The following is a 26,856-nucleotide window of genomic DNA, read 5'->3' on the forward strand; positions in this document are numbered from 1 at the left end:
TCCTTCATAATAAATTTTAAGGTTAAAATTGTGTATTTTAATCGCTCAAAATGACATTTTCGGACATTTTTTTGGGGGGAAGGCAGTTTGTTTGATACTTGCATTTTTTTGTGCAAGTACCTGTGTACCAATAGAGTACGTCAAAATTATTTGAAGCTTGAGACTTTAATATTTGTTTTTCTACAGGGTCATAAACATGTACTTTTTGTTAAAAAAAATCCAAGTTCAGGGTTAAATATCTCTGGTGGGCAGTTGTTTAAAAATCTGAAATGTGTACACAATACAGTACTTCAGGATAAGTAACTTCAGTAAAAATTTTGAGTTTGAGATTTAATTGGTTTAGGAGATACAAAACTCGTGAAAAATTCAACATTTTGCATTAAATATGGCATGCCTAATTTCATTTCTTATTAACATTTTGTGTTGAAATTCTGCAAACTGTAATTTGGAATGTCAATGAACAACATTACAATCCTGAAATGGCTCTGCAATAAAGTATATATACGAGGGCGTGCTGAAAAGTAACGCTTCCTATGTTTTTATTTTCTTTGTTACCTTGTAAACGCATTTTGGATTTTGAGCAACCATACATTGCACTTATAAGACTTTCCAGATAAAAAAAATGCCCGCCATCTTCAAATCGGTGATAGTAAAAATAAAACAAGAGTGGTTCTGAACTGTCAATATATGAGGCTCACACCACTCAAAAAATAAACTTTTTTAAAAATGGTCAAGCAACCAGCTGGTATGATTTCATATGGATTGACCCATATATGACATACATAGTCACTATAGATACAAGAGAAGAGTAAGGAAAATAGAAGGTAAAATAATTTCAGAATTATTGAAAATAATGCACAGTACAGTAGAAAATAATGCACAGTAGAATGGATTCACATATGTATATCTAGTCTGTTTCAAAAATTGGTTTTAATGTTTTTATATACAAGGAAAGTGGCAGACTGAAATCCAGTTGTACTCTAGGGGTACACAATAAAATATTTCGTATATTTGGAGCTTTTCACTCTATTAAAATTGTACTCAAAGTGAAATGGTAATCATGCTCCATTTTAAGGAGAGCTGCATTTACCATTTTGTTTTCCTCCCGAGTTCTTTACTGCTTTCATTTGAAAATTGTGATTTTGCTGAAAATTTTGTGTGGGGGCTGTAGCCCCATGAACTAACTCCCCCATGCGTACGCCATTGATACTAATAGAGAACAGTGCCACTAACTACTAGCGTATAAGGATTCTTTTTCAGGGAGAGTTTGAATTGTGAAAGTGTATATTACATACTTGCGTTCTAAGCAGAGGCGAGATACGCTGCTATTTTGTAATTACCGTTTGTGTTGTGACGTTCGTGTTAAAAGTTGTTCAAACACAAAAACGTAATTGGGGGTTATTTTAAGGGAATTTTGCATTTTCCACTTTGGTTTTTCCCCGACTACTTTAGTGCTTTCATTTGAAAATTTTCATTTTCTCAAAAATTCAGGAGAGGCTGTACCCGGATCAGCCCCCCCCCCCCATCCTCTGCATACGCCACTAACATTCAGATATTTATTCTTGAATATTCCTGAATATCTTGGTGGCCGCGGTGGCTCAGTCGGTAACGTGTCTGACTACCATGCTAACGGTCCCGGGTTCGATCCCCGGCCGGTTCAAATCCGGAAACTTTTCTAACGATGGAAGCGGCCCCGGCGCCCACCCAGTGTCGAATAACATGGGTACCTGGGGGGTAAAGGCGGTTAGGGGCGTGATGCTGCCCCCACTCACGACCGGATCAAGAAAGTGTGGGGCGTTACCCCCACACCCCCTATACGCCTTCATGGCGTGGTGCTATGCACAGGGGAGCACTTTACCTTTTTTTATTATTCTTGAATTCTTTTCATTTTCGTATTCTTCATTCTGAGTTCCATATTCCTTATTTTCCCTAACGTTTCATTTTTTCGAAGACACGTGATACTTCCTACTTATGAACACAACTTTTCTTTTCGATACTGATTCCCCCACTCTCCTCTCCTTTAGAGAATCATCCGTGGGTACCAAATCTTCCAGCCCAGCAATTTGCCTTTTCATCTCTCTCAGACTCGGAACAATGGCCCAAATCGAGGCGTTGATTTGAAGTTTCCCGATTGTAAAATGTCGCCCCCAGTCGTCTTTGTCTCCGGATTTCTGTTTACGGCATTTTAATTCGTGCAAGGGCGGCGAGACGTGGCTGCAATGCGGTAGAAGGTTTCCATGCGTGACTCGTGCGTATTGTTCTCCAAGAGAAATGGGGAGGAGATTGAATTTGTGGATCGAGATTCAGGCGTCTTTTCTCCCTCCGTTATTTAGACACGAAGGTAGAGTGGCGAATCAAGAACGTTTTCTGCTGCTTCAACGAATTCAAGTCGTTGCAGCCCGCATCATCCGTATTCATTTTTTCCCCACTACACCTTCCACCATGACCATTTCTCTATGTTAATGGGAGGGTTCAATTTTCAGCAGGTGCTACGCCGCCAGCGGTTCTCGGGTTCGAATCCCGGATTGGTCATTGGTGTTCTGTGTGTGTCCCTTCATCATATCACCAGCCTCATCTTCGCGATTAGCCAAAGGTGACAGAAAATCGAAGCAAATAAATCAAATCAATCAATCAACTTATAGCAGCCCAGGGATAGTAAAATTTTAATAGTTATATACTGTTAATCATTATATTTATAAAAGGTTTACTATAAATAATAATAATAACAATAAACAGTTATATAAATTATTATTATTATTATTATTATTATTATTATTATTATTATTATAAGATCCGCGGTAACTCAGTCGTTATGGCGTCTGACTACCATGCGAGAGACCCGGGTTGGATCCCGGCGGAGAGAACCTGGATTTTTTCACCTGTTGAAGCGGGTACCTGGAGGAAACTCTGGCGGTAAAGGCGGCCAGGCGCGTGGTGCTGATCGCATCACCCCCACCTTCGGCCGTGATCAAGAAAGTGTGGGGCAAACTCCACACCCCCTATACGCCCTCATGGTGTTGTGCAAAGGACAGGGGAGCACTTTACTTTTACTTTTATTATTTCTGAGACACTTGGTTCAGACCCCCGAAATATATTTCTAGATGCGTGTCTGCTAGTTCCTCGTCTTGCCCCATGTTTCCCTATATATTTTCAAGAGCGCGCCATCAGAGGCGTGGCTGTTGAAACAATAGAAGGAAAAGATCACGCAACTTGCCGAGTTGTTTACTGCCTCTGATGTAGCAATAAATTTGCAGCTTCCCCTGGGGTCGTAATCTCCTTGGTGATTCTGTTCCGGCGGTGGTCCCAGGATTGGACGAAAAGCTCAAGGGAGAGGCTTTCCCTGCCACATCACATTTTCGTGAATGCAGGGTTGCCACCATTAGATGCTATTTCTTGGATGGAAGTGAAAAGTTTCAATTATCGTCCTTCGTGTAGTAAAGCTCAGGCCTTTAAGTTAATAATAGTAAATACAATGTTTGGGGTGATTGGGTTTATTTTACTTTGCTTTTCTGCCACTTTGGCTAATCGCGAAGTCCAGGCATAATGACGATATGATGCCCAGACCGGGATTCGAACCCGGACTGTGATAACCACTCTGCAATAAAGATCGGATATGATATGGCATTATTATTATTTGTGTTGTTATTGTTATTATTATTATGGGCACGTTTATCCTGGTACTTACTCCCCCACCGACAAAAATTGGTCCTTGCGCCTCTAAACCCAACAGATGTCTCTGTCAACAGTCTTGTCACAGCATTTGCTGTGATTTAAAGCTAACAAATATTGGAGGCGGGAAAAATTAGTAGCCAATCAGAGAAAGCGACCTGCGCTCTAACTAGAAATAAATTCGCGCATCACCGCCAGTGCACATATGATACGCTGAGACATATAAGCGAGAATTAAACTGTATTTTTCGTTCTATGGTCTTTGGTTCGTGAATATACATTGGTTCTGTATTGTACGTACAGTGACGGTTGTAACGGCACCATTGAAAGCCAATTAACCGTTACAACCCACAAGAGTGCGTTCATGTACAGACACGGACACTTCTGGGTTGTAACAAATTCACTGAAAGTTAATGGGATTATTACAACCCAGAAGTGTTCGTGACTGTACAACATGCATTTTGCTCTATTGATATGGATCTTTTCAATAAGATGCCTTATTTGTATAAATACATTTTATTTATATCAATGTGCTCAACAAATTTGGTTTATATATATTTGAACAATCTTAAAAGATGCAAACAAGTTTAGAATTACAGTGAATGGTTCACAATATACAGAGATGAGAACATACATTGATCGGAAGAATATCAAGTTTTGCACAATTAGTCTAAATTATTTTGTGTGTATATGGTATATCTTCGTAAAAAAATGAAATGACTTTATTATGACAAATTATTCAACTCTGAAGATTTGGCAGTGAAGAGACAGATCGTTTACTTTTTCTTTGGTGCCAGTTTGAAGGACCCATTGCAACCCTTTCCTCTGGTTTGCACCAACTGGTTGTCCTGCAAGGCAGCCTTCACAGCTTTCTTCATCTGGTTACGAAGTCTAGTGGTTATGTTGTTATCGTAGTGAGTCTGGACGATCGAAGTTTGCATAGCCTTGAACGAGATACCAGACTGCCCCTTCTGAATTGACTTCACGGTGGTGAGTACCATTTCGGACATCTTTGCATTCGGATCCTGCTTCACGACGTTGCTCTTAGCGTCTGCTTTGGTACGGCGCTTCTTGGTCTCGCGTTGTGGAACGACTGGGGAGTCGGAACGTCGCTTCCCTGTGGCACTGCTACGTTCGGAAAGTTCCGACTCACTCTCTGACATGGCATCGGTATAGTCGCCATAGCTTGAGGACTCGTCATAATCTGATCCTTCAGAAGAAATGTAGTCACTATCGGACTCATCTTCTTCCTCAACCCTGGGCAATGAGGGAGCCTTGGAAGTTGCTTGCTTTGAGACTGCTTGTGACTTGCCATTCATTTTGTTTCTATTCGGACTTTCTTCCTGCCTAACCGCTCTTCCTGTTTTCTCTGTCAAATTTATGATTTTATCCATAGAAATATTTGGTAATTGTTGACCGAGCAGCATTGTTAGATCTTACAAGCTTCATCTCATTCATATATATTGTTGCTTTAACTAAAGTCCTAACTTTGAATGCATGGTTTGATTGGTGTCGAAATTAACTTGTACAGTTGGAGAATCATACAGGTCATTGGCTGAATTCAAGCCACACAAATCATGGTTTCATCATGTCAATGTTTTACTCCCGTTCACATAAACTGGTACATTTTGTAAGGTTGGACAGTTGAAGTATGTGACATTTTATCTGAACAGGGGTGTACAAGAAATGTAATTGTATTAATTAACAGCCTGAGATCGGATCATTCATGTATTAGGCAACATTTATTCAGAATTTGAATAATGAACAATAAGAGATGGGAATGTGGCTGGGGAAAGTGCAGACGAGAAACATATACAGAAGGTTGTTCGGGATCTCTGGTGACGATTTTGAAAGCCGCTGGCGGCGCTGTTATCAACGTCAGTCCGTCCAAAAGGTGCATGCTGAGTCACGTCAGTACCGAGAACGCGTGTGCAGAGTGTTTTGCCATTTACCTACAACGACGCCGAAGAAAATTGAACCATACTGGGAGGGCTACATAACAGCCCTTTCCGATGCTAAATATAGCTATTCGGCAATCAAAGGAATGTGCAAGAAGCGTGGTTTTGTGATATCGAAGAACGGGATCGGTGCGGTATTGAACAAAAAAGGCAAAGGCCGACTGGGCCTAATTCCACAGGGGAAGAAACAGGCAAATCCACGAGCAGCTAAGAGTCGTACACTGGACATAGTGAGAAAAGTGAAGGCCCTTGTGTCAGGTGGTAACCCTGCCCCCCAAAGGAGTATCGCACGTAAGTTGGGAATGTCTGTGTCAACAGTGAACACCATAATCAAGAAGGACCTGCAACTAGAAATGCGGCATAAGCGGCGAGTTCACAAGCTGTTGCCTCGTCACATTGCGGAACGTCGCACGAACGCTAGAAAGCTCTATGAGACCTATCTTGCAGGGAAGAGATGGAAAAATGTGGTGACATTAGACGAAGCATATGTCTACCTTAGTGACTGTCACAAACCCCGCGCGATTTACTACCGCCCTAGCGACAAAAACAATTATCAAACATTGTATCGAGAATGCCAGGAAAGTTTTCCTCGGGGTTTTATGATCATCGCTGGATACTGCTATAATGGCAAGCTAGCAATTCGCCGTGTAGCTAATAATGTGAAGGTGAACTCCACGTACTATCAGGATGAGGTTTTAACACCCATTTATAACATAGATATCCCGGCACTGTATGGGGAGGCCAAATACCAGGTCTGGGTGCACCAAGATAAAGCATCCAGCCATACCTCCCGTTCGACTCGTCTGTTCTTACAGCGAATGGAGGTGGAAACTGGCATCCGTGCAATTCCTTACAGCGACATTCCGGTCAAAGCGCCAGATGGGTCACCATGGACTTCTGTGCATTTGGACTCCTAAAACGGGCCTTAGGAAAGAGACGTCCACGCACTCTCGATGGCCTCTGGAAAGCCTGTCAAGAGGAGTGGGAAAAGTTGGACATGATAACTCTTCGGAAAAGTCTGTTGCAATGGAAATTACGTTGTCGGGCTATAGCGTGGAATGCTGGTTTTCCAATTGACCATGATCGTTGGTGGCGACATGGGTTTTCATAAACTTATCACCCTTCCAACATTGTCCTCAGAGATCCCGAACGACCTTCTGTATTACTGGGAATGCCCAAAATGTAATAGAGAAATGTAATATTTAAAACTATACAATTTAAAGGTTCAGTTTCCAATAAATTTGACAAATTTTGTTGTCAATTCGGATGGGTTATAGTTTGATAACATTTTGAAGAAAATGTAACATACAATTGTAAAGGGGAATGTTTTGCTTTGTGATATTAGTAATGTAAAGCAAATATGTAGGCTATGTTTGATATGCATATTATAATGAACCAAAAACGGCTTAATAGCTGTTAGGCCCAAATAAAATAATATGTTGGAATCGATTATTACCTTGATTTTGTTTAACCACGACAAGAGAAAGCCAATTTTTCATTTCTTCCACGATTAACCTATAATAAGTTACATAATCAATTTAAAGAGATGCGATTACCTCTTCTAACACTAGCAACATATTTTCTATGAACCGATGACAGCAGCAAATATGTCTTGTCTATCTATCTATCTCTGTGTATTTCTTTGTAATCTGACAACAGGATGAATCTTTCAGTCCGACTTAGTGGTCGAGCGCCGTTCGATCTCGCAGGGACGGCGACAGGGGCGGGCACGGGTGGGCAAGCGCCCACCCAAAAAATCCTGTGCCCACCCGATTGCCCACCCAATCAAAATCTCTAAGTACATATACCTGGGGATATGTGAATGTTTCAATAAATAATTATATTCTGGTATTCATTACATGTATATTCATTACTCATGAATATTATCTATACTATAAATGTTCACATATCATCATCCCATAAAAAACTGTCTTAGCTTTGTCATTAGAAACCAAAAAGAATTACTGGAGAACTTGCAACAAAATAAACTGTCATCAATTGAATACTTCTATGATTAGAAGCGGCTAGTAGGCTTAGGAGGTGCAAAATTATGCAGGATATGGTCAAGATGAGATCAGGATTTAGGGTGACCTTGAGGGCTGCAGCTCTGGGCCTTCTCTGGGGAAAACTGCTTTGAAAAGTACTGCATAAAGAAAAAAAAGGAGGTACTTCGGATGTGATGAAAAATATAGAAATACGTATAACTACAGCGCCTTGAATAACGTAGTGTGGAAAACGACCCAAGAAACTGGTTCCCCAGACGGATGAGAAACATATATGGAAGTGCGATCAATCTCGGTGCTAATTTTCTTATGAAAGTAATGCGGCTTTGTTAGTTTTTGGAATATATTATGTAGATTTGTTTGTCTTGAAAGGCGGTACGTGAATTGATGGAAACAGTTATATTTGTGGAGTGATTTGCAGTCACGAAATTACATTAATTTGGAAAGAAAAGTAAAATAAAATTAATAAATAAATAGCATACGTGCGTAACACAAGAAGAAACATCGCAAAAGTGATTCCGGACGTCAGGTGTTGGATTGTGTACTAGAGTTTTATTTTTCTATGTTATTAGAATATAATAGTATCCTGAGAGATATTTCATACCGAGGCGACAAACCACAAGTGTCGCTTGGAAGCGAGCAGTCCGTAATCAATGGAGCCTTTCGAACCGTAGGGACAAAAGCTCTGACTGCACCGTTTCCTCAAGGAGATTTTACACCAAAGCGACATGCGACAAACGATACGAGGATTTCACACCAAAGCGACACGGGTCCTTCGGTCCAAGGCAACTTTCACACCGAAGCGACACATGTTGCTTGGAAACGAGCCAATCAAGAGCAACATTTCACATCGTAGCGGCATGACGGGAAGCACAGGCCAGCGTTCGGTTGGTGAAATCCTCAAGCGATAAGTGTCGCGTGCTCCTTGTCGCTTTGGTGCGCAATCTCCCTAAAGCAAGACACTCATTTCATCGCGCATGCGCGAACAACAAACCACGGCAACATGTTGCAAGCTATTGAGGAAATGGTCCAGTTTGAGCGACGCACAAGCGACAAAGCGACACGTGTGACTTATCGTGTCGCCTAGATCTGTTGTTGTAATGTGCGGTTTTTCGTGTCGCCTATCTGTTGTTCGCACAATTAGCAGCGAACGCTTGCCAATAGACTGAAGGCACCATGTCGCCTGTCACTTAGTTAGAACTCCCCCTGTAGCGCGTCGCTTCGGTCTGAGCACCCTTCCTTTAAAGAGCTTTCCGACCGAAGTAACAAGTAGCACGCGAATACGCCTTATGAACGTGTCGTTTGCTGTTTGGACCCTCATGTGCAATGAATGCTATTTTACAGTCTGGAAGTGTGTGTCACTAGTGTGACAGTGTGAACATGCCGCGTCGCTTGTCCCATTGGTTTGAAAGTTTCCTTACACTCATGTCGATGGCACTAAGAAAGTTTTGTGGGGTTCCCCTTGTCGTTTCATGGAATCATCATTATCATCATCGCCGCGATTAGTTTAAAGCGGAAGAAAAGAGAAAGTAAATATCCAAAATACAAATGCTTCAGTGCGTATATATTTAAAATAAATGATGATGATGATAATAATAATGAACCTAATTCATACACAAAAATTTAGTTGACAAGAACATTCCACGCGTATTTTTTCTCCCGTATTATTAACGAAAGTATGACGATAACAGGACGTGGTCGACTGTCTAGAATGTTCGTTAATATCTTCGCAACCACTGTACCAAATATCATAGCAATTATCACATTCATAGAAATGCTTCATGTAAAAGAATCAGACGTTGCAGCGAAAACTCCATTTACTTCCATTTACTTATAAGCAGACGAATACCAAGCACCGGGTTCAACACCAGCGCCTCTAGCGGATCATTTTCGAGTGGATCCAGCCAGAGCGCGCAGAACTGTGCCGTTTTCCACACTACTTTATTCAAGGCGCTGTAGTATAACTAACCACCTCATGTAGCTTAGCGAAAAGTTATAACTGAAACTGTGGAGGGGATTGGGGTGGGATCTTTGTAAATCCCAGCCTGCGCATCTAATCTCTAAATAAACAATATTCTCCAGCAACACAATAAATTATTTCGACTTTTTAATTATGTCTACATTGAAATTCCAGAAGTGTCTCTTTCTATATTTCATTACAATTTTTACATACGTACATGTCATATTCAAATATCTACGTGGTATACAAACGACGACTTTGTATTCGTCCTACTAATAAATTCTAGGGTCTCCCCAATGGCGCAGTGGTAGCGTCGTTTCTTGTAATCTAGTAATCAAGGGGTCCCGGGTTCTATACCCGTCCAGTCCCAATTAGCCTTACTGTGCACAAAGTGGACTTAAAACACCAAATCAAAGCAAACCAAACTAATAAATACTAATAAGAAGTAATCACAATAATCACTACAATACCGAGGTGTATAAATTTTGATGTAGGCTAACAGTTATGTGGGTTTGGAAGAAGCTACAGAATTATTGAATTGATAATAGCCTATCAGTTACGTAATCATGCAATTTTTCTTGTGATTAACTTACGTAGAATTAAAAGAAGAAAGGGGTTGGTAGGAAAGCTTTGTTTTGAGGTCGTCAGAGAATTAATCAATCACTATGAGAATGGTTTAAAGAAGCATCAGAGGTTCAGCCGAAAAGGTCAACAGAATCTGTAGATGAAGATGAAGCATAGGCGCCGACTCCATGGGGCTTAGGGGGGCTCGAGCCCCCCCCCCCCCAATGTTAATTATGTGGGGGCAGAGCCCCCCCAATGTTAATGATGTGTGGGCAGAGCCCCCCAAATAATTTTGCTTAAGAGGATCTAATGTATTATTTTTCTTATCTTGTAAAGTTTACTCCGAATTGTGCCACATGAACTTAACTTTAAATACACATTTGAAATGTTCTAGACCATCAACTTTGGGGGGGCTGAGACCGCTAAACCATCAACTTTGGGGGGGGGGGCTATGACCGGAGACAGCAAAACACATGACTTATTACTATATACTAAGTATATAATTATTATTTACTATTTTACATATATTAATCAGAAACAATGAATTTAGCCAACGACTTGTTAAAGACTGTTTGGGAATCCCCTAAAAGAATGCAAATATTTAGGAATATTATTGATGTGAATGAGAAGGCTGGCCATACTGGACTGCGTCCACTTTGCCCTCGTCGGTGGACGTTGAGAGCCTCCAGTATGCAACAGATCTTAAGGAACTATGAAAACCTTCTCAAATTTCTTGAGAAATTTTCTGAAGAAGATTCTACTGACGCAGCATTAAAATGTGCTGGATACCTGGAGACAATGCTTCACTTCAAGACATGTTTCTTTCTCTCCCTCTACTGCCATGTGATGGGTCCAATAGAAGAGGTAAACTGTAAGATTCAGTCTCCACGCATTGGTTCTACAGAAGTGGAATCAAAACTAAAATACTTGACTGACATCTTTCAAGAAAAGCGAATGAGTTTTGAGCAGTTCTGGCTGAAATGCACAGAGGGCAAATCAAGCCTCGTTGATGAGCCAGAATTGCCCCGGCAACGTCCCTAAGAGACTTGAAAATCCTGATGCTGCCAAACATCACAAGTTCTACACTCCAAAATAGTATTATAAATCAATATACGTACACTGACGTGTGTGACACAGCAAAATCATGTGTTAAACAAGGGCATGAATGTACAGGACTACAAAAAGTAACAGCCGTAGAGAAAGAATGCATCTCAGCTGTGAACAGTTGCACAATAAACTTTCAGCAAACGCGAGAATTCTTTCGGCAAGATTTGGATGCCGATAGGCTCTCCTTACACATGTCCATGCTTCGTGATATCGCCATACAGAAGAAAGTGATTCTAACTACCATGCGTGACATAAGGAAGTTTCTTTTGGAAGTCGCCGCCCTCCAGAAGCCAAATTCATGATGGTTCTCCGCACTGTGCCAGTGACGACAGCCACAGCCGAAAGGTCATTCAGTGCTATTAGCTGACTGAAGACATATTTGAGATCTACAATGGGGCAGAAGAGACTAAGCAGCTTAGCGGTACTCCACATACATCAAACTGTGCTTGATAATTTGGACCTGAGACCGCTCGTTGATAAGTTCATAAAAAATAACCCACTGCGTAGAGCAACTTTTGCTTCATTTTTAAATCATGTTCATATGTTTTGTTGTGTATGTCACTTTATATCTAGTGTACATGCTATTTTCTTATTATTGCAAAATTAAATTTAAAAAGTAAAATACGTATTGTAGCAAGAAAAAACAAGTAAAACTATTTTCCTGCGATTTGTGTTAGCATTTATGTAAATAATTAAATAAAACTGTTAAATATTCGTTATTTGCAACCCATCACATGTCTGTTGCGGACATTAAAACACACCCATGCCCGGGACCTCTGGATCAAAGCGAGTTGAGTAGACCACCCAACACGCTCGGCTACCTAGGCCAGCATAAAACTGTTAGGTTGGTCTCTTAATGTCTCGTACTTTTCAATAAAAATGTTAATTGTTATCTAAAAAACAAATGAGCAGACACAAAAGACGTAAAGAAACATTGAAACATTTTCTAAACGTTTTTCCTGTTAAATTTCATTTGCATGAGGAATATAATAGCTACTTAAACATTGCTATATGAGGACGTAATTTTTATTTTTTAAAAAAGGGAGTGAGTGAGTCATTCATTCATTTATTTCAGTGATCAGAGCCCCCCCCCCCCAATAATTTTGACAAGTCGGCGCCCCTGAGATGAAGTAAAGAAAAAAGGTGTCACGAAGTATATTTGTGTTTTGCATTGCCAGAGACAAATATTTGAGACTTTCGGAAAACAACGTTAATGTTCACTGAGTTAGCTGCCTTGATTCAAGAATGAAAGAATGTGAAATTGAAACTACCACCTCAACTTTCGAAGGGGTATGAACTAATGAAACTCCACTTTTGAAAGAGTAAATTGTTGCTGATTCGACTGATTTGTTCTATGTGAAGTCACTTTTCTGCTAATTTGGCTGATGGCGACGATGAGGTTCGATGGTGATTATGTGAAAGTGACGAAGGGCGAAAACAAATACACGCAGACACTGAAAATACAACCCCACACAATTAAATTATTGTTTTGGCTGTGGTTCCAGGGGCCAGAGATTCGTTCACCTGCAAGATTAAAGTTTCCAGGGTAATCTGGGCAGGATAGAGATTAACATTTGAGCGCTTTCGAAAATGTCGCGGCATACAACCCAAGTCATCTATGAAAAAAAGATGAATTACCTTGTATGGTGATCAATTTCGATGAATTCCTTGTGTCCAAAATTGCATTCTACAAAATGTAAACTATTTGTTACCTCAGAGCATGTGTTCATCTATCCATACGTGTGTTACTTCTCCCGCACGAGTAACGAAGATTAACTTCAGAAAACGAATAGCAACTTAACAAATAATCTCTTCAATTCTTAACAGATTATTACTTTTGAGCGATGTCTTGTCAAAATAGCCTTTCATAAGCCTTGGGATACTTTATGCAGAATCAAGAAAGAATTGTCTTTTTTTCCGCGCGTGTGTGTGTGCGTCCCCAATAAGACATTAATTTTAATCAACATATTCAGTGCCGGCGATTTGGAGGAGAAAGGGGGAAAGTTTCCCCCGCCACATTTTGCCACTTCTTTCACCCGCACTATGGCCTCTTAATGCTAAGACTTTTCTACAAAAAAAGTTAACTGTCCTGGCCGTAGTTTTGGCACCCGATCGCCGTTACTGCAAACATACATTCAGATACATTTGTCAGTTGCAATAACCTTGTAAGCCAAGAAAAGTGAACATTAACCCCCAAGTTTCAGTCAAAAACTCATATGATGAAAATAAAATGATCAGGAACGTGCATTTAAATTACGAGAAAGTAATTTATTTCTTCACCATTGTCTACCACAGTGGCTTTTTTGGAGTGCAGGAAAAAGTTATGGTAAAGTGAGGAAGGTTTGAAAAATGAGTTCAATTACAGTCGCACAAATCGCTCGTACTGTCCATTGCATTTAGAATGTTACCTGCAGGCCCACGCACAAGGTAGGGCAAGGGGCCCTTGCCCTCTTGAACTATGATTTTTTTAAATGTGAAGATATACTAAAAACCAACGAAAATAGTATTGACGATATTTCAGATTTTTCAAGAATTTCGATTTTGTCCCCTCTCCCTGTCGTGTGGATTGAGGATAATAAAAAGTGCTGCTTAAACTCTGAAATTATGTTAAATTCTTCTAAATTGTGCTAGGATTTATTATTAATTACTTGTTTCGGATAACTGCAGTTTTAAGTTTTATTATATATATACTTTTGAAGTTGCGTTATTTATTAGACCTATTCACTACACAAAATTGTGTAGAATGGCTCAACAAACGAAATGGGTTCAGCATAGAACTTGAAACTGTTTGAGGATAAAGAAAATATAGAGCATGGATCGATTTCCCTCTCCCAGAAACTCGCGTTTGCAGATTATGCTAGATTTGACCATTATGCCAGTAGCAGGACGCTAGGGGCTAACGAAACTCAAACTGTGCTACGTTTAGTACCATTTTGATGGGGTTTGTACCACTTTTGAGGACCCCTTGGTGCTTCCTCGCTGTATCTTTAAAAACCGCAACCTTTCCCCTCGCCCCTTTTCCACTCCTCACCCATCTGTCTCTAGGATGATCGCCGATGTTCCTCAGCGAGCAGCAGTCAAGTATGTGTGTCATCGTCTTTGGGCTGCGGCTGGAAGGAAAGGCACCAATCGAATTTTGACAGTAGCTAACCTAGTCAATTATACGTACATTGCGCTCATAATTTTATAACGCACATTATTATTAAACTCCTAAAAAGTAGAGAAGTGGAAGCAAGTATAAATTAACTGTAGGAAGTTCCTCACTTCCTACATGGAGGTATCGCGCCTGGTCTACCATCACACGTTCTATCACTGTCGCCGGATATATAAAATTGAGTATGTGCCTTTGTATTTTTTGCACTTGAAGGACAAAATCTGATGCAACTGATTCACATTTATTTCACTACATTGACATGAATGAAAGAATGTGATTAGAACGTATGGCTGCGCACACACAAACACTTCCTTGAAATAATTGTGTCCATCGGAGACAAAGAAGTGGAACAAGATGCGAGAATAGATTAGAAAAGAAAGAGAAATATTTGAAGAATGTAACGAGAGAAAGTGAAAAGCAGAAAGAGGTAACAAGCAGAGAGATATAAGAAGGCATTAAAGAGTAAAAAAGAAAAGATGAAAAAAAGTCCGCGCGTTCATTATATCCCCAGTGGTTAACAAAGGGAGCGGTACTCTTTGTTAAAAGAAACACCCAAGCTGGCGGTTTTCTTTTGAAGTAGAAGTAACAAACTGGAGTAGGAAAACGATGTTGCCAAATTGAAGAGATAAAGAGGAAAAGCAGAAGGAAATTGTAAGGAAAAAAGAAAAAGAAAGAGAAACAAGATTAAAGAATATGGATAGAAAAAAGAAATACAGATAAAGATTAAAAAGGAAGTGTTTAAGGGTATTATCGAAGGGGGGAGGAGAAATATCCAACTCTTACATATTAGGCCTTAATTGACACCGGTGTTCTGGGGGGATTCTGAATTAAACGTGTTAAATACTCAAATTGAGTTTTATAAACCCACTCAAAAATACTATTTATATGCATATTTACATATTTTAATTTACTACATTTAACCAATCAATGTGCTAGCTTTAAGTTTTTTCGAAAATCGAACAATCAAAAAATATGGACAATGTAACATGGTATTTCATTCAAATAGACATCGTCTATTACACATTCATCCAAACTATTTTCGGGGGTTTATGAACGATTTTAGGGGTGGTCTTGAGTGATGGGCATCCCTGTTTAGGGAGGAGGGGCAGATCAAGTATAGTGTTCTGTCAAGCTAAGAAAAAGTTACTTTCGGTAGACACACTGTCGTAATTAAATACTTTGTGGGAATTACGATATGGTTTGAGGGCGCGAATGATGCTTTTGGGGGGGGGGGGCACATGATATAATCTGGGTGGACGCATGACATGATTTTTGGGGGGAATGCGCCATTGGCTTTGAGGAGGGTGGGCACCTGTGCTCTCCATGAAAGAAATAGTATTCTGCAGTTTTGTCTTCATACTTAGGATTTTCACTAGCAGCCGTGTGTGATAACTTGCATTATGCAAAGTCTAAGGAAAAAACTTAAAGCACAACACTATAACAAAGCAACAAAACAGCACCATAACACAACACAACTAGTTAAATAAAATCAACCCCGCACGTGGTTATGGAGCAAAAATAATGAGAGGCGCCTTGCAACTACAAGAAATGTAAGTAAAGAAAATGTGGCAACAACGTCTGAGTGCAGGCGCTTATCGGGAACGGCTTGGCTATCGTTTGCTATTGTTGTCAGTGTTAAGTTTTATAAAAGGGTTGCCGATGGGGACATAATAAACGCGCGGACTGGCCTTACATTTATACCTGCCCACCCTAATCTATCAATATACAGATTCTGCCCACCAGGTGAAAAATTTCTGGCGCCGCCCCTGCGATCTCGCCAGCGAAGATCCCGGATCCAAATCCCGTATTAGGAGTTTCTAGTGAGTGTTCCTTCGTGAGTTCCGTCATATCATCACTAATCGTCGTGATTAGCCAAAGGTAGCAGAAAAGTGATGCTAAATAACCCAAATACCTATATCCAGAATGCTGTTATTAATACCAAAAAATAATTTTCTCTATTCTATTCTGAAAATTTGATGTGTTCTACCACAACAATTCTTATTTATTGTTATATTTAATACATATTAATTAGATGTATAAAAAATAGAACACCAATACAGGCATGCAAGTGACGCCAAAACAGAAGTCCAATAATTTCAAATTATTCGGTAATTTCTGTTATATGAAAAAGAGTTGTTTTTCTGGCGATAAACCAGGTAACATGAGAGAATACGCCATTCAGTATGTGTAATTATACACTCCTCACAAAAAGTTAGGAATATTGTTATATAAGAGACATCGATGAATATTCGATGAATGTGTCCCCTTAAAGAAAAGCCGCAAAAGACAGTACCCGTGTTGGTTTACGAGCAGCATTATTAAAAGTATAAGTAGGAAGCATTACCACCACAAGAAGTGGAAAAAACAGGCGGGAGACTTTCGATACCACTACAATAAATTTAGCGAATTTCGAACAATAGTTAGTAAGGAAATTATTGATGCATACAATAGTTATGTTGCCAATTCGGAAATAAATATTGCAAAAGATAGCACCCAGTTTTGGTCGTTTGTTGCAAATAAACGTAAGAAAAGCAACAAAGATCCTGTACTGTTCAAGGATAAAGTGTTGTCAGACCAACGTTCAGTAGTCGAAGCTTTTGCACAGCATTTTCAGTCGGTGTATAAAAAAGATCCCCCTAGATACGACATGAAAGTATTGCCTAACCATAAACAATATGAAACTTTGGATAATCTTAATATTACAGAGATAGGAATTGAAGACATAGAAAAAGCCATTAAAAATTTAAAACCCAAGAAATCAGCCGGACCGGACAAGATACCTCCCTATGTAGTTAAAGGTTGTAGTGATGTGTTGAAATACCCATTGTATCTAATTTTCAATTTAATTCTTGCAAAGCACAAATTCCCTGAAAAATGGAAAGCCACGGCAATTTGTCCACTTCCCAAAACCAATAACACTAATGACGTACAAGACTACCGACCAATAAGTATACTATCAGCCCCAGCAAAAATATTCGAAAAAATCATGCACTGTTACATATTTACTCACGTAAAACCTGTAATATCATCGTTTCAGCATGGCTTTGTACAGTGTCTCTCAAAAGTTTTAGGACAACGACATTTTAAACTAGGCAACCCAATTTACACAAGCCGTTGGTGGGTTGCGTGCAGAGTTAGGCTCAATTTCAGGGTTGCCACATGCACAATATATATTTATAAAATACGCGAAAGAAATATAAACAAGTATTATTGTATAAAATTATTAAAAATATCACTATTATATCGCAAATGACAAAATTCTTTCTGAAAGAAAAAAATAGGTTTTCTAGTATTTCATCGCTGATGAGTCTACAGTAAGGAAAAGAGGTGAGAGGAAACGAAAGGTTACAAAGGAGAGGAGAAAGAGAAAGCGAAAGGAGAAGAGGAAAAGTAGAGGAGAGAAGAAAGATAGGATAGACGAGGAGAGGACATGTAGTGAGGAGAATGGAAAAAGATTCGAGGAGAGATGAGGAAAAAAGAACAAAGAAGAGAAAATAGGAGGAAAACGAGAGGAGAGGAGAGGAGGAGACGAGAAGAGGGAAGTGGAGAGTAAAGTAAAGGAGAGAAAAAGAGAAGAACGAAAAAAGAGAGAATAGTGCAGTGGAGTCGGAAATCTAAGACAGGAAAGGAGATAAGAGGAGTGGAGAAGAGTGGGATGGAGATAAGATGCGAGAAAAGTAGGGAAGGCGATATGAGATAAAAGCAGAACGGAAAGAGGGGAGAGAAGAAGGAGAAGGAACTGGAGAGAAGAGGTAGTTGCAGAAAATATCGTCTGAGCGTCAAGAATGGATGCATTGGTCAAATTATCGACATGAAACATTCAATAACATTTTGAAATTTATTGGAGAATATATTAGATCGGTGCGAAATGCCTTTGGCTGACTTCAGAGCAAATGAAAATCTTCTATGTAAGATCCTTGATTTTACCTGCGATTACACCACTAAAAAAATGAACGTAATTTTTAATATTTATGAGAATTTTTCAATTTTTCTCCACTTCTGGGTTCGTTGAAATTGAGATTTTGTAATTCAGTATTTCCTCTCTCCCCATCGTTAATTCCAAACTGAATCATTCCGTTTCACACGGCGTGGAGAATGAACACATTGGGATATGTCTAAAACTTACGAAAATTTTCTGCCACCGGAAGGGTTTGAACCTACGACCATGAGATTGTCAATCCTGAACGGTAGCCACTACCCTACAAGCTGCCGCTCCTTAAACCAGGTAGAAGAACCACTACACCACGCCTTTACCATCGAATGAAGCAACAATTTTTTTTAAGTATTCTGTCCCTCCAATATTGTAAATGTTTGGTATACGTGTAGTTGAACTTTTACTTTAATTTTGAATTGCTTTCTTGTAGTATAACCGATATCTTCGAGAAATAATTTTCGAAGTGATTAAAAACAAGAATATTGGTAGTTGTGAAAATGCGAGTTATTTCTTCTAACTCTTTATTGTGATTAGACATTACTAATGGAAAATATCTAGAGGCTTGAACATTACAGGACGATGTTCTTTTCTTGTGATACTGTAACAGACAAAATGCTTGTTTACTGATGCAAGTCTTGTGTCCAGAACAGTCTTATGAAATGTATTTGCTGTTGCGTAAGGTAACACGAAATAATTACACCTTGTGCAAACTACCAAATCTGTGCAACGTTATACGTAAACAGGCGGAAAATTTTATTCATAAAATCATGTCACATTTGACAGCATTATTCAAGAGAGACTCGTGGGACACTGTGTTAAGGTGCTGGACTAAATCCTTCTAATTTTTCTTCCTCGAAGAACAACAATTTCTAAGGAAGAGCAACAGTGATGATCTTTCTTATTTCTTTTAAGTGCTTACACTTTCCTTTAATTGGGTTAAAAATAAATAAGAATATTGCTTGCATTTCATTGACGTAGACCAGAGAGAGAGACAGACAGACAGACAGGTATTATAAAATAGTTCAAATAGTGCGAGCGCCATTAAAAAGTCATGATAATTCTATGTTGCGTACTTAGAATTATTCATACAATAAAGAACATGTCTAATTGTGAGTTAACAAAAAAACAATAATAAAGAGACATTTTCGCATCACGATTGCAGTTCGAAAAAGTCGGGACAGGGATTGAAAGTAACGCACTGTTCTGACTAAATCGGTGAATCGGACGTCTGCTAGCCTTGCATCAATGATTATAAAACTAAAACCACCCAATATTGCAGCTTGAAGACTTTTGCACAAGAAACAGATTCATTTATGCAAGAGCAAAATTGAAATTTTTACACATTTAAAAAATCGACGGTTATTTTCGTATATATTTATTTATATGTTCACATTTAAATATTTTAGGGTTCGAGGGGGGAGCATGGCCCACATGGCCCCTCCCCTGGGTACTGACCTTACGTAGACAGTGGAAGAGAAATTTTGGAGAACCTTTCTATTAAATTTAGTATTTACATTCACCTTATGCTCAGATAGGTTAAACCGTTTATTGACAATCGTGAACTTTTCGTTTAATAGATAATATTTGGTTTTATACGACGGGAGAATATTGGTCGAATTTCCTTTCTTGCTCTTTTGAGAGAATATATACTTCTACAATAGCAATCGCGTTCGGAAACCGTGAAAAAAATGACTTGGTTTTCAAAGGCAGACAAGCTTGGTAGTCTAGCTTGCTCGCGATCAAAGTGACTCACTCACGCTATTCAAGGCCGCTTCTTATCGCAAAACACAGTGTCTGCACCCAGCACGTTACAAGTGACCAGAGTCGAATTTTAAAGAGAATCTGAAGAATGGTAGATTTCATCAGAGGCGGCTAGGTAGGCACCAGCTCAACATGCAAGAGTTTAAGTGATTATTCCTGATAAACAAAAAACCGTATTGAATAATTATTGGGATATTAATACGTGTATCCGCTCCTTTTTAACAATGTAAGCTCGAAGACAATCTGTATTCCATTTATTTATATTGGCAACTTGGTCAACCGGAGGTTATTTTATCGCCTTCGATAATCGAATTGTCTGATCGATTATTTTTTGTTTACACAGGAACATGCTCCATATGTGATTTCCGAGACCGGGTTACGCTACTCACTCGTAGCTCCCCAATTTCTTCACGATGGTGGGTTGCTACCGGTCCCATACACAGGCCGAGAACCTAGAGAGTGAGAATAGGTGGACTCGAATCCATGCCGTCCTGCAGTCCGAGTCCAAAGCACAGCTCCTTCGACCGCACGGTCACGGAGGAGGACTTTTCTTATTTTACCTTTGGCTAATCGCGACAATGAGGATGAATAATGAATAGAAAAATAAAGAAGGTCACGCACAAAGTAGAGGACGATCTTCAACCTCTTAGGTGACGAGTTCAAGCCCTAAATATGAGGATTTCAACCTAAGACGACCTCAATTTCAAAATTATAAACAAAATGCCTACTTACACTAAACTTCTCATCAAGGCCAAAATAGTTTGTAACTTGAAACTACCCCTGAATACAAATCGACATTTTTTTCCATGTGAGTAAGAATTAAATGTGTGGCATACAGAGATAGATGATACCTTTGAGAAACAATTAACTGTATTCTGTCCCAGCATCTCTTGAGCAAAGCCGCGCATAGCGGAAGAGAAGTGGAGAGAAGGAAGAGGGGATCGAGTGGACAGAGCGAATCAGTGCACGCTGCTGGGAAGGCTGGTAACTGCAGTGGTTTTCCTCCCTCCACGCAATCCCATTCCTCTCACGTGTTCATCGCTGCTCAGATACTTGTTTTCGTTCACCTCCTCCAGAGATAAGTGGGACAGAGTGTAGTTCGCATACATGTAGCAAGTAAAGAAACTTATCCCAGAATGAAAATTCCGCATAGTTTTAAAACGTTTGTTTAAGCAATGAATGACTGGAAACGGATCACACATAATTCCCTTGCCAAAATCTAGTGGTCGACAATTAATTTCAAGACATTTCATATCTATTCACCATATTCCAAGTTATAAGGAACTATTTCGTAGATGTTCATGAAACCGTTATGAAATTACAAATAAAATATATTCACAAGCTTAGATATACTAATACCAAGAAAGAAATTCAGAGTTAAATTTCAAATGCATTTGTATAAAGTAATTCTAGAAGTACAGAGCTATATCTGAGTATTTAACTTCTTTTTTGCAGATAACGTTTACAATATTGAGACGACAGAATAATTAGGAACTGTAGCTCCAAGAAAACAAAGGGCGTAGTGTATTGGTTAGAGTTCTTGAAAGCATTGCGGTCTCACGTTCGATCCTCCATACTAGATGTTCCTTAAAAGAATCCCTTCCATTAAACAAGAGCATGGTAACATTATTTGTAATAGCAGTATATAGTGGCTACATTGTTCTGCATAAGGAATTTATAAAAAAAATAATAATAAATGAATTGACACACGTTCAACGGGATATTTTTATATATAAGATCGTGAATTATGATACTCTAACGATAATTGTGTACTGCTTCAAAGACATTGACAAATATTAATGAAATAACTATTTATATGTGTGGCAATTCAGGACATGCTAATTTTACCTCTTTTCCCACTTGAGTTCAATGCAAGGATACCTCCGCAAATATCGAATGAAAAGTTCTCACCATGTGCAATTCTCCATTAAATGTTTTCGCCGAGTCGTACTACTTTCGTTTTCTTTGTTACAAACAATACTTGTTTGCACGTTACATGCAGGAGAGTTACATCTACATTTCACATTGGTCAGCTCCTTCTACCTGGCGTAAGGAGCGAAAGCTTGTACGGTAGTGGCTACCGTTCAGGATTGTCAATCTGATGGTCGTAGGTTCAAACCCTTCCGGTGGCAGAAAATTTTCGTAAGTTTTAGACATATCCCATTGTATTCATTGTCCACGCAGTTTGAAACGGAATGATTCAGTTTGGAATTAGCGATGGGTGAGGGGAAATATTGAATTACAAAATCTCAATTTCAACGAACCGAGAAGTGGAGAAAAATTGAAGAATTCTTATAAATATTAAAGATTGCGTTCATTTTTTTAGTGGTGTAATCGCAGGTAAAATCAAGGATCTTACATGGAAGATTTTAATTTGCTCTGAACTCAGCCAAGAGGCATTTCGCACCGATCTAATATATTCTCCAATAAATTTCAAAATGTTATTGAATGTTTCATGTCGATAATTTGACCAATGCATCCATTCTTGACGCTCAGACGATATTTTCTGCAACTACCTCTTCTCTCCAGTTCCTTCTCCTTCTTCTCTCCCCTCTTTCCGTTCTGCTTTTATCTCATATCGCCTTCCCTACTTTTCTCGCATCTTATCTCCATCCCACTCTTCTCCACTCCTCTTATCTCCTTTCCTGTCTTAGATTTCCGACTCCACTGCACTATTCTCTCTTTTTTCGTTCTTCTCTTTTTCTCTCCTTTACTTTACTCTCCACTTCCCTCTTCTCGTCTCCTCCTCTCCTCTCCTCTCGTTTTCCTCCTATTTTCTCTTCTTTGTTCTTTTTTCCTCATCTCTCCTCGAATCTTTTTCCATTCTCCTCACTACATGTCCTCTCCTCGTCTATCCTATCTTTCTTCTCTCCTCTACTTTTCCTCTTCTCCTTTCGCTTTCTCTTTCTCCTCTCCTTTGTAACCTTTCGTTTCCTCTCACCTCTTTTCCTTACTGTAGACTCATCAGCGATGAAATACTAGAAAACCTATTTTTTTCTTTCAGAAAGAATTTTGTCATTTGCGATATAATAGTGATATTTTTAATAATTTTATACAATAATACTTGTTTATATTTCTTTCGCGTATTTTATAAATATATATTGTGCATGTGGCAACCCTGAAATTGAGCCTAACTCTGCACGCAACCCACCAACGGCTTGTGTAAATTGGGTTGCCTAGTTTAAAATGTCGTTGTCCTAAAACTTTTGAGAGACACTGTACCACGTAGATCAGTGTTGACCAATCTCTCCGATATTACCAATTTTATAAGTTCAACCTTGGACGAAGGAGGTCAAGTTGACGCAATATATACAGACTTCTGCAAAGCATTCGACTTGGTTAACCACGATATCTTATTAAGTAAATTAGCATGCTTCAATATTTCTGAACCACTGCGCCAATTGTTCGCTTCCTATTTGCAGAACCGTAAGCAGTACGTGACGTATAAAGGCCACACATCTTCAAAGATAAGAGTCACCTCTGGAGTACCCCAGGGGTCTAACCTTGGGCCACTTCTTTTCACGTTACTTATTAACGATTTGCCTGATTCATTTGAAAATTCACACAAATTGCTTTTCGCAGATGACCTGAAATTCTACAGGAAAATAAGCAAACAAGAGGATACTGTTCAACTTCAAAATGATATTACAAATTTAGAAACGTGGACAATAAACAATGATTTAACACTAAATATCAATAAATGCCATTTTGTATCATATACTCGAAAGAAAAACCCAGTTGAATTTCAGTATCAAATATACAACCATACTCTAGCAAGAAATTTCTTAGTCAAGGATTTAGGGGTTATTTTTGATTCAAATCTTACTTTTAATAAACACGTAGAACAAATAATTAGTGAAGCGTTCAAGAGCCTTGGGTTCATTCTTAGAATGGGGAGGGATTTCAAGAGTATAGACACACTAAAAGTTTTGTATTATTCGTATGTAAGACCAAAACTCGAATATGCATCTGTTATATGGAATACAGACACAGCAAAGTACAGTGAAGCAATTGAAAGAGTCCAATCACGATTTCTAAGATTTTTAAAATACAAATTTCAGAAAGTTTACCCCACATTTGAACACTACGTCAACCTAATATATGAAAGTCGGTTTACAAAGCTGTGCCATAGAAGAACGTTACAGGAAATAGTATTCTTGTGGAAGTTGTTAAATAACGAAGTAGATGCTGAACATCTACTCTGCCAGATAAATGTTCGAATCCCGTCGTCGAAAACTAGACTCAAGAACGAAGTTTTTCTTATAAAGAAGGCTAGATCGGAAATTAAAAAGAAATCTCCATTGTGGAGAATGTGCACCAGTTACAATAAATTGCTATTCAAGAATAACACCATTGACATCTTTTCTATGAACCTAAGGGACCTCAGTAAAGCCACTACTAACACAATAACCTAAGCTTAAACACATAATTTCCTAATGAAATAATATGTGATCAAGTGTATGTGTGTATATATATATATAGGAAATAATTTTAATGTATTTTATGTAGTTGTGTGTGTGTGTGTGTGTGTGTGTGTATATATATATATATTACAGAAATATATGTAATTGTATTCACTATGTATCCTTCACATGGGCTCTGTAATTGGGTATGTACCTGTTGAGTTCGATAAATAAATAAATAAATAATAATTGAATATAATAATATTACAAACTTTTTGTGAGGAGTTTATTTTGTAATATATTAATATACATATTATTATCGATGAAATTTGTGAACAGAAAAAATGAATGCTGCATTTTGTGCAATTAATTGTGCATAAATAAATATATATATATATAATGGATAAAAGCAAGGAGGGCCAAAAGGGCTAAGTAAAAATCAAAGAAGGTAAAAGGAAAGACTCACCGGACAGTAGAAAAATTCAAAATTTTCTACTGTCCGGTGAGTGTTTCCTTTTACCTTCTTTTATACATATAACTTTTGCAACATATTATTCTTACAAATTATATAATTTATTTTGTTTTGTTTGTTTTACAGTTAGCTATTCAAAATTGTGACCCAATGAAACCAGAAAATTAGAAGAATCTTTCATTTTTGCCAGAAGGACTCATTATAGCAATCCACAATGAATGAAAAAGTAATAGGTACGTACACTATAATTCTAATAACCTTCACATAAAGTATATTATCTTCTGTTGTTCCATATTTAAATAATAGTTTCTGATGTTCAACTACTGATGTTGCAAATTTCTGGTAAAAGCTTTATTTTATTAAGCAAGAAAATTAATTCGCTTATAAATTTACAATTTTTTATTAGAAAAGTAAATATAATATTCAGTTCTTTGAGGTAATACAAATATCAGATACATCAATGCAAAATAGAAGTATTCTATTTAATAGTTATGAAGTATACTTTTCATTTCTTATTAATTATTATACAACTAGAAATCAGTGTAACCATGAATATGTATTTTAAATAGTCTCTAACTTATGTTACGTATTTATCATTATTTATAATTATAAATTCCTGATGATTCATAAAAAATAGTAACAAAGACAAAATAATTTTGCAGGGAACTGGTAGCTTACAGTCAATATTCAATTCTATTATGTGAAGTTGCTATTAAGTTTTAACAGCAAATGAATTTCAAAATTGTAACCCCTATGTGGTGACAGCTCAATTCCTTCCTGAACAGAATAATACTTGATAAAGAGTTACTTTAAATTCGGCAAATGTTGAATTGCAATAAAGCGTGGATAATCTAAATTTAGTAACAGAGTCTAGCTAGTTTGCCTTAGGCAATTCCATGAAAATCCTTAAACTTTAGCATCCAGGGAAAACACATAATTGGAAACAGAGTTTTCAAATTTAGCTCTTCCCCCACGTTACAAAGATTCAAGTTAGAAATTTCAATGTCATAAAGTTAACTGTTGATAACGTTAATTCTATTGCAAAAAAGTTACTCTGTTACAGTTGCAGCTCCGTAGTTTTAAAGTAGCTAACTACATCCTTAAAATGTAACTGTTACTTGTAACTGCATTACAAATAACTAGTGATAAACCATTTACTTCCATATCTTTTTGTGGGGGGAGGGGGGAGGAAGCAAGGAGGTAACATGAAACATGAGCTATGAGTGATACATATTAGCCTTTTTATGCATGTGCCGTATCATATATGTGTGGATCATTATTCACTTCGTTGTGTGATTTCTCTGATATACGTTTTCCTTTGTGCCTCATCTTCCTTGTTATTTTTGAGTTTTCTGTGTTGATATAATTTATAAACAGTAATTCCAACAATTTTCATACGAAAACAAGTTTATGATTAATTTTTTTTCAAATGCCTTCTGTGCATGTATGTTTTAGTAATATTTCCCCTTTTTTATTATTTTGTTAATGTTCATGCATTACCCAAGTTACACTAAAATAAAAGAGTATAATCAAAGACATCATGAAAAAGTTAATAAATATTTAATATGTTCAGTGCACACGTCTTCTTATACTTTTCTTTTTTGCCTACAGAGCATATTGTGATGACCCCAAAGAAGAAAACCCCAAAGTCCACTACATTGTTGATAGAGAGGAAAAAACTGAAATCTGATGAAGGCAACAACAAAATTCACATAGCTGGTGGAGATCATCAAGGGATCATCATTAATAAAGAAGTAGCTCCAGGTAATATTTTTAAAATGAAGTGCAAGGACATAAGACTACACAATCTTGTGAATTCTCATCGCTGTATTGCAAGAATGTGATCAGACCCAAATTTAATTACGACATGAT

The 26,856-nt window shown here is 38.2% G+C and overlaps 1 protein-coding gene across 4 annotated transcripts in view; it reads left to right on the forward strand.

The window, feature by feature from the left end:
• The window catches only part of LOC145992054 (uncharacterized), a 161,471-nt gene that overhangs the window by 76,952 nt on the left and 57,663 nt on the right, over positions 1-26,856 (forward strand). For all 4 annotated transcript variants that reach the window (XM_083128223.1, XM_083128214.1, XM_083128231.1 and 1 more), the window contains exons 2-3: positions 25,111-25,217; positions 26,596-26,748. In XM_083128223.1, coding sequence (XP_082984349.1) covers positions 25,199-25,217; positions 26,596-26,748 — 172 coding nt within the window. In that variant the 5' untranslated portion in view covers positions 25,111-25,198. The remainder of the gene's footprint in view (positions 1-25,110; positions 25,218-26,595; positions 26,749-26,856) is intronic.

This window comes from Lepisma saccharinum, chromosome 1, assembly GCF_977018435.1.
Source record: "Lepisma saccharinum chromosome 1, izLepSacc3.1, whole genome shotgun sequence".
NCBI lineage: Eukaryota > Metazoa > Arthropoda > Insecta > Zygentoma > Lepismatidae > Lepisma > Lepisma saccharinum.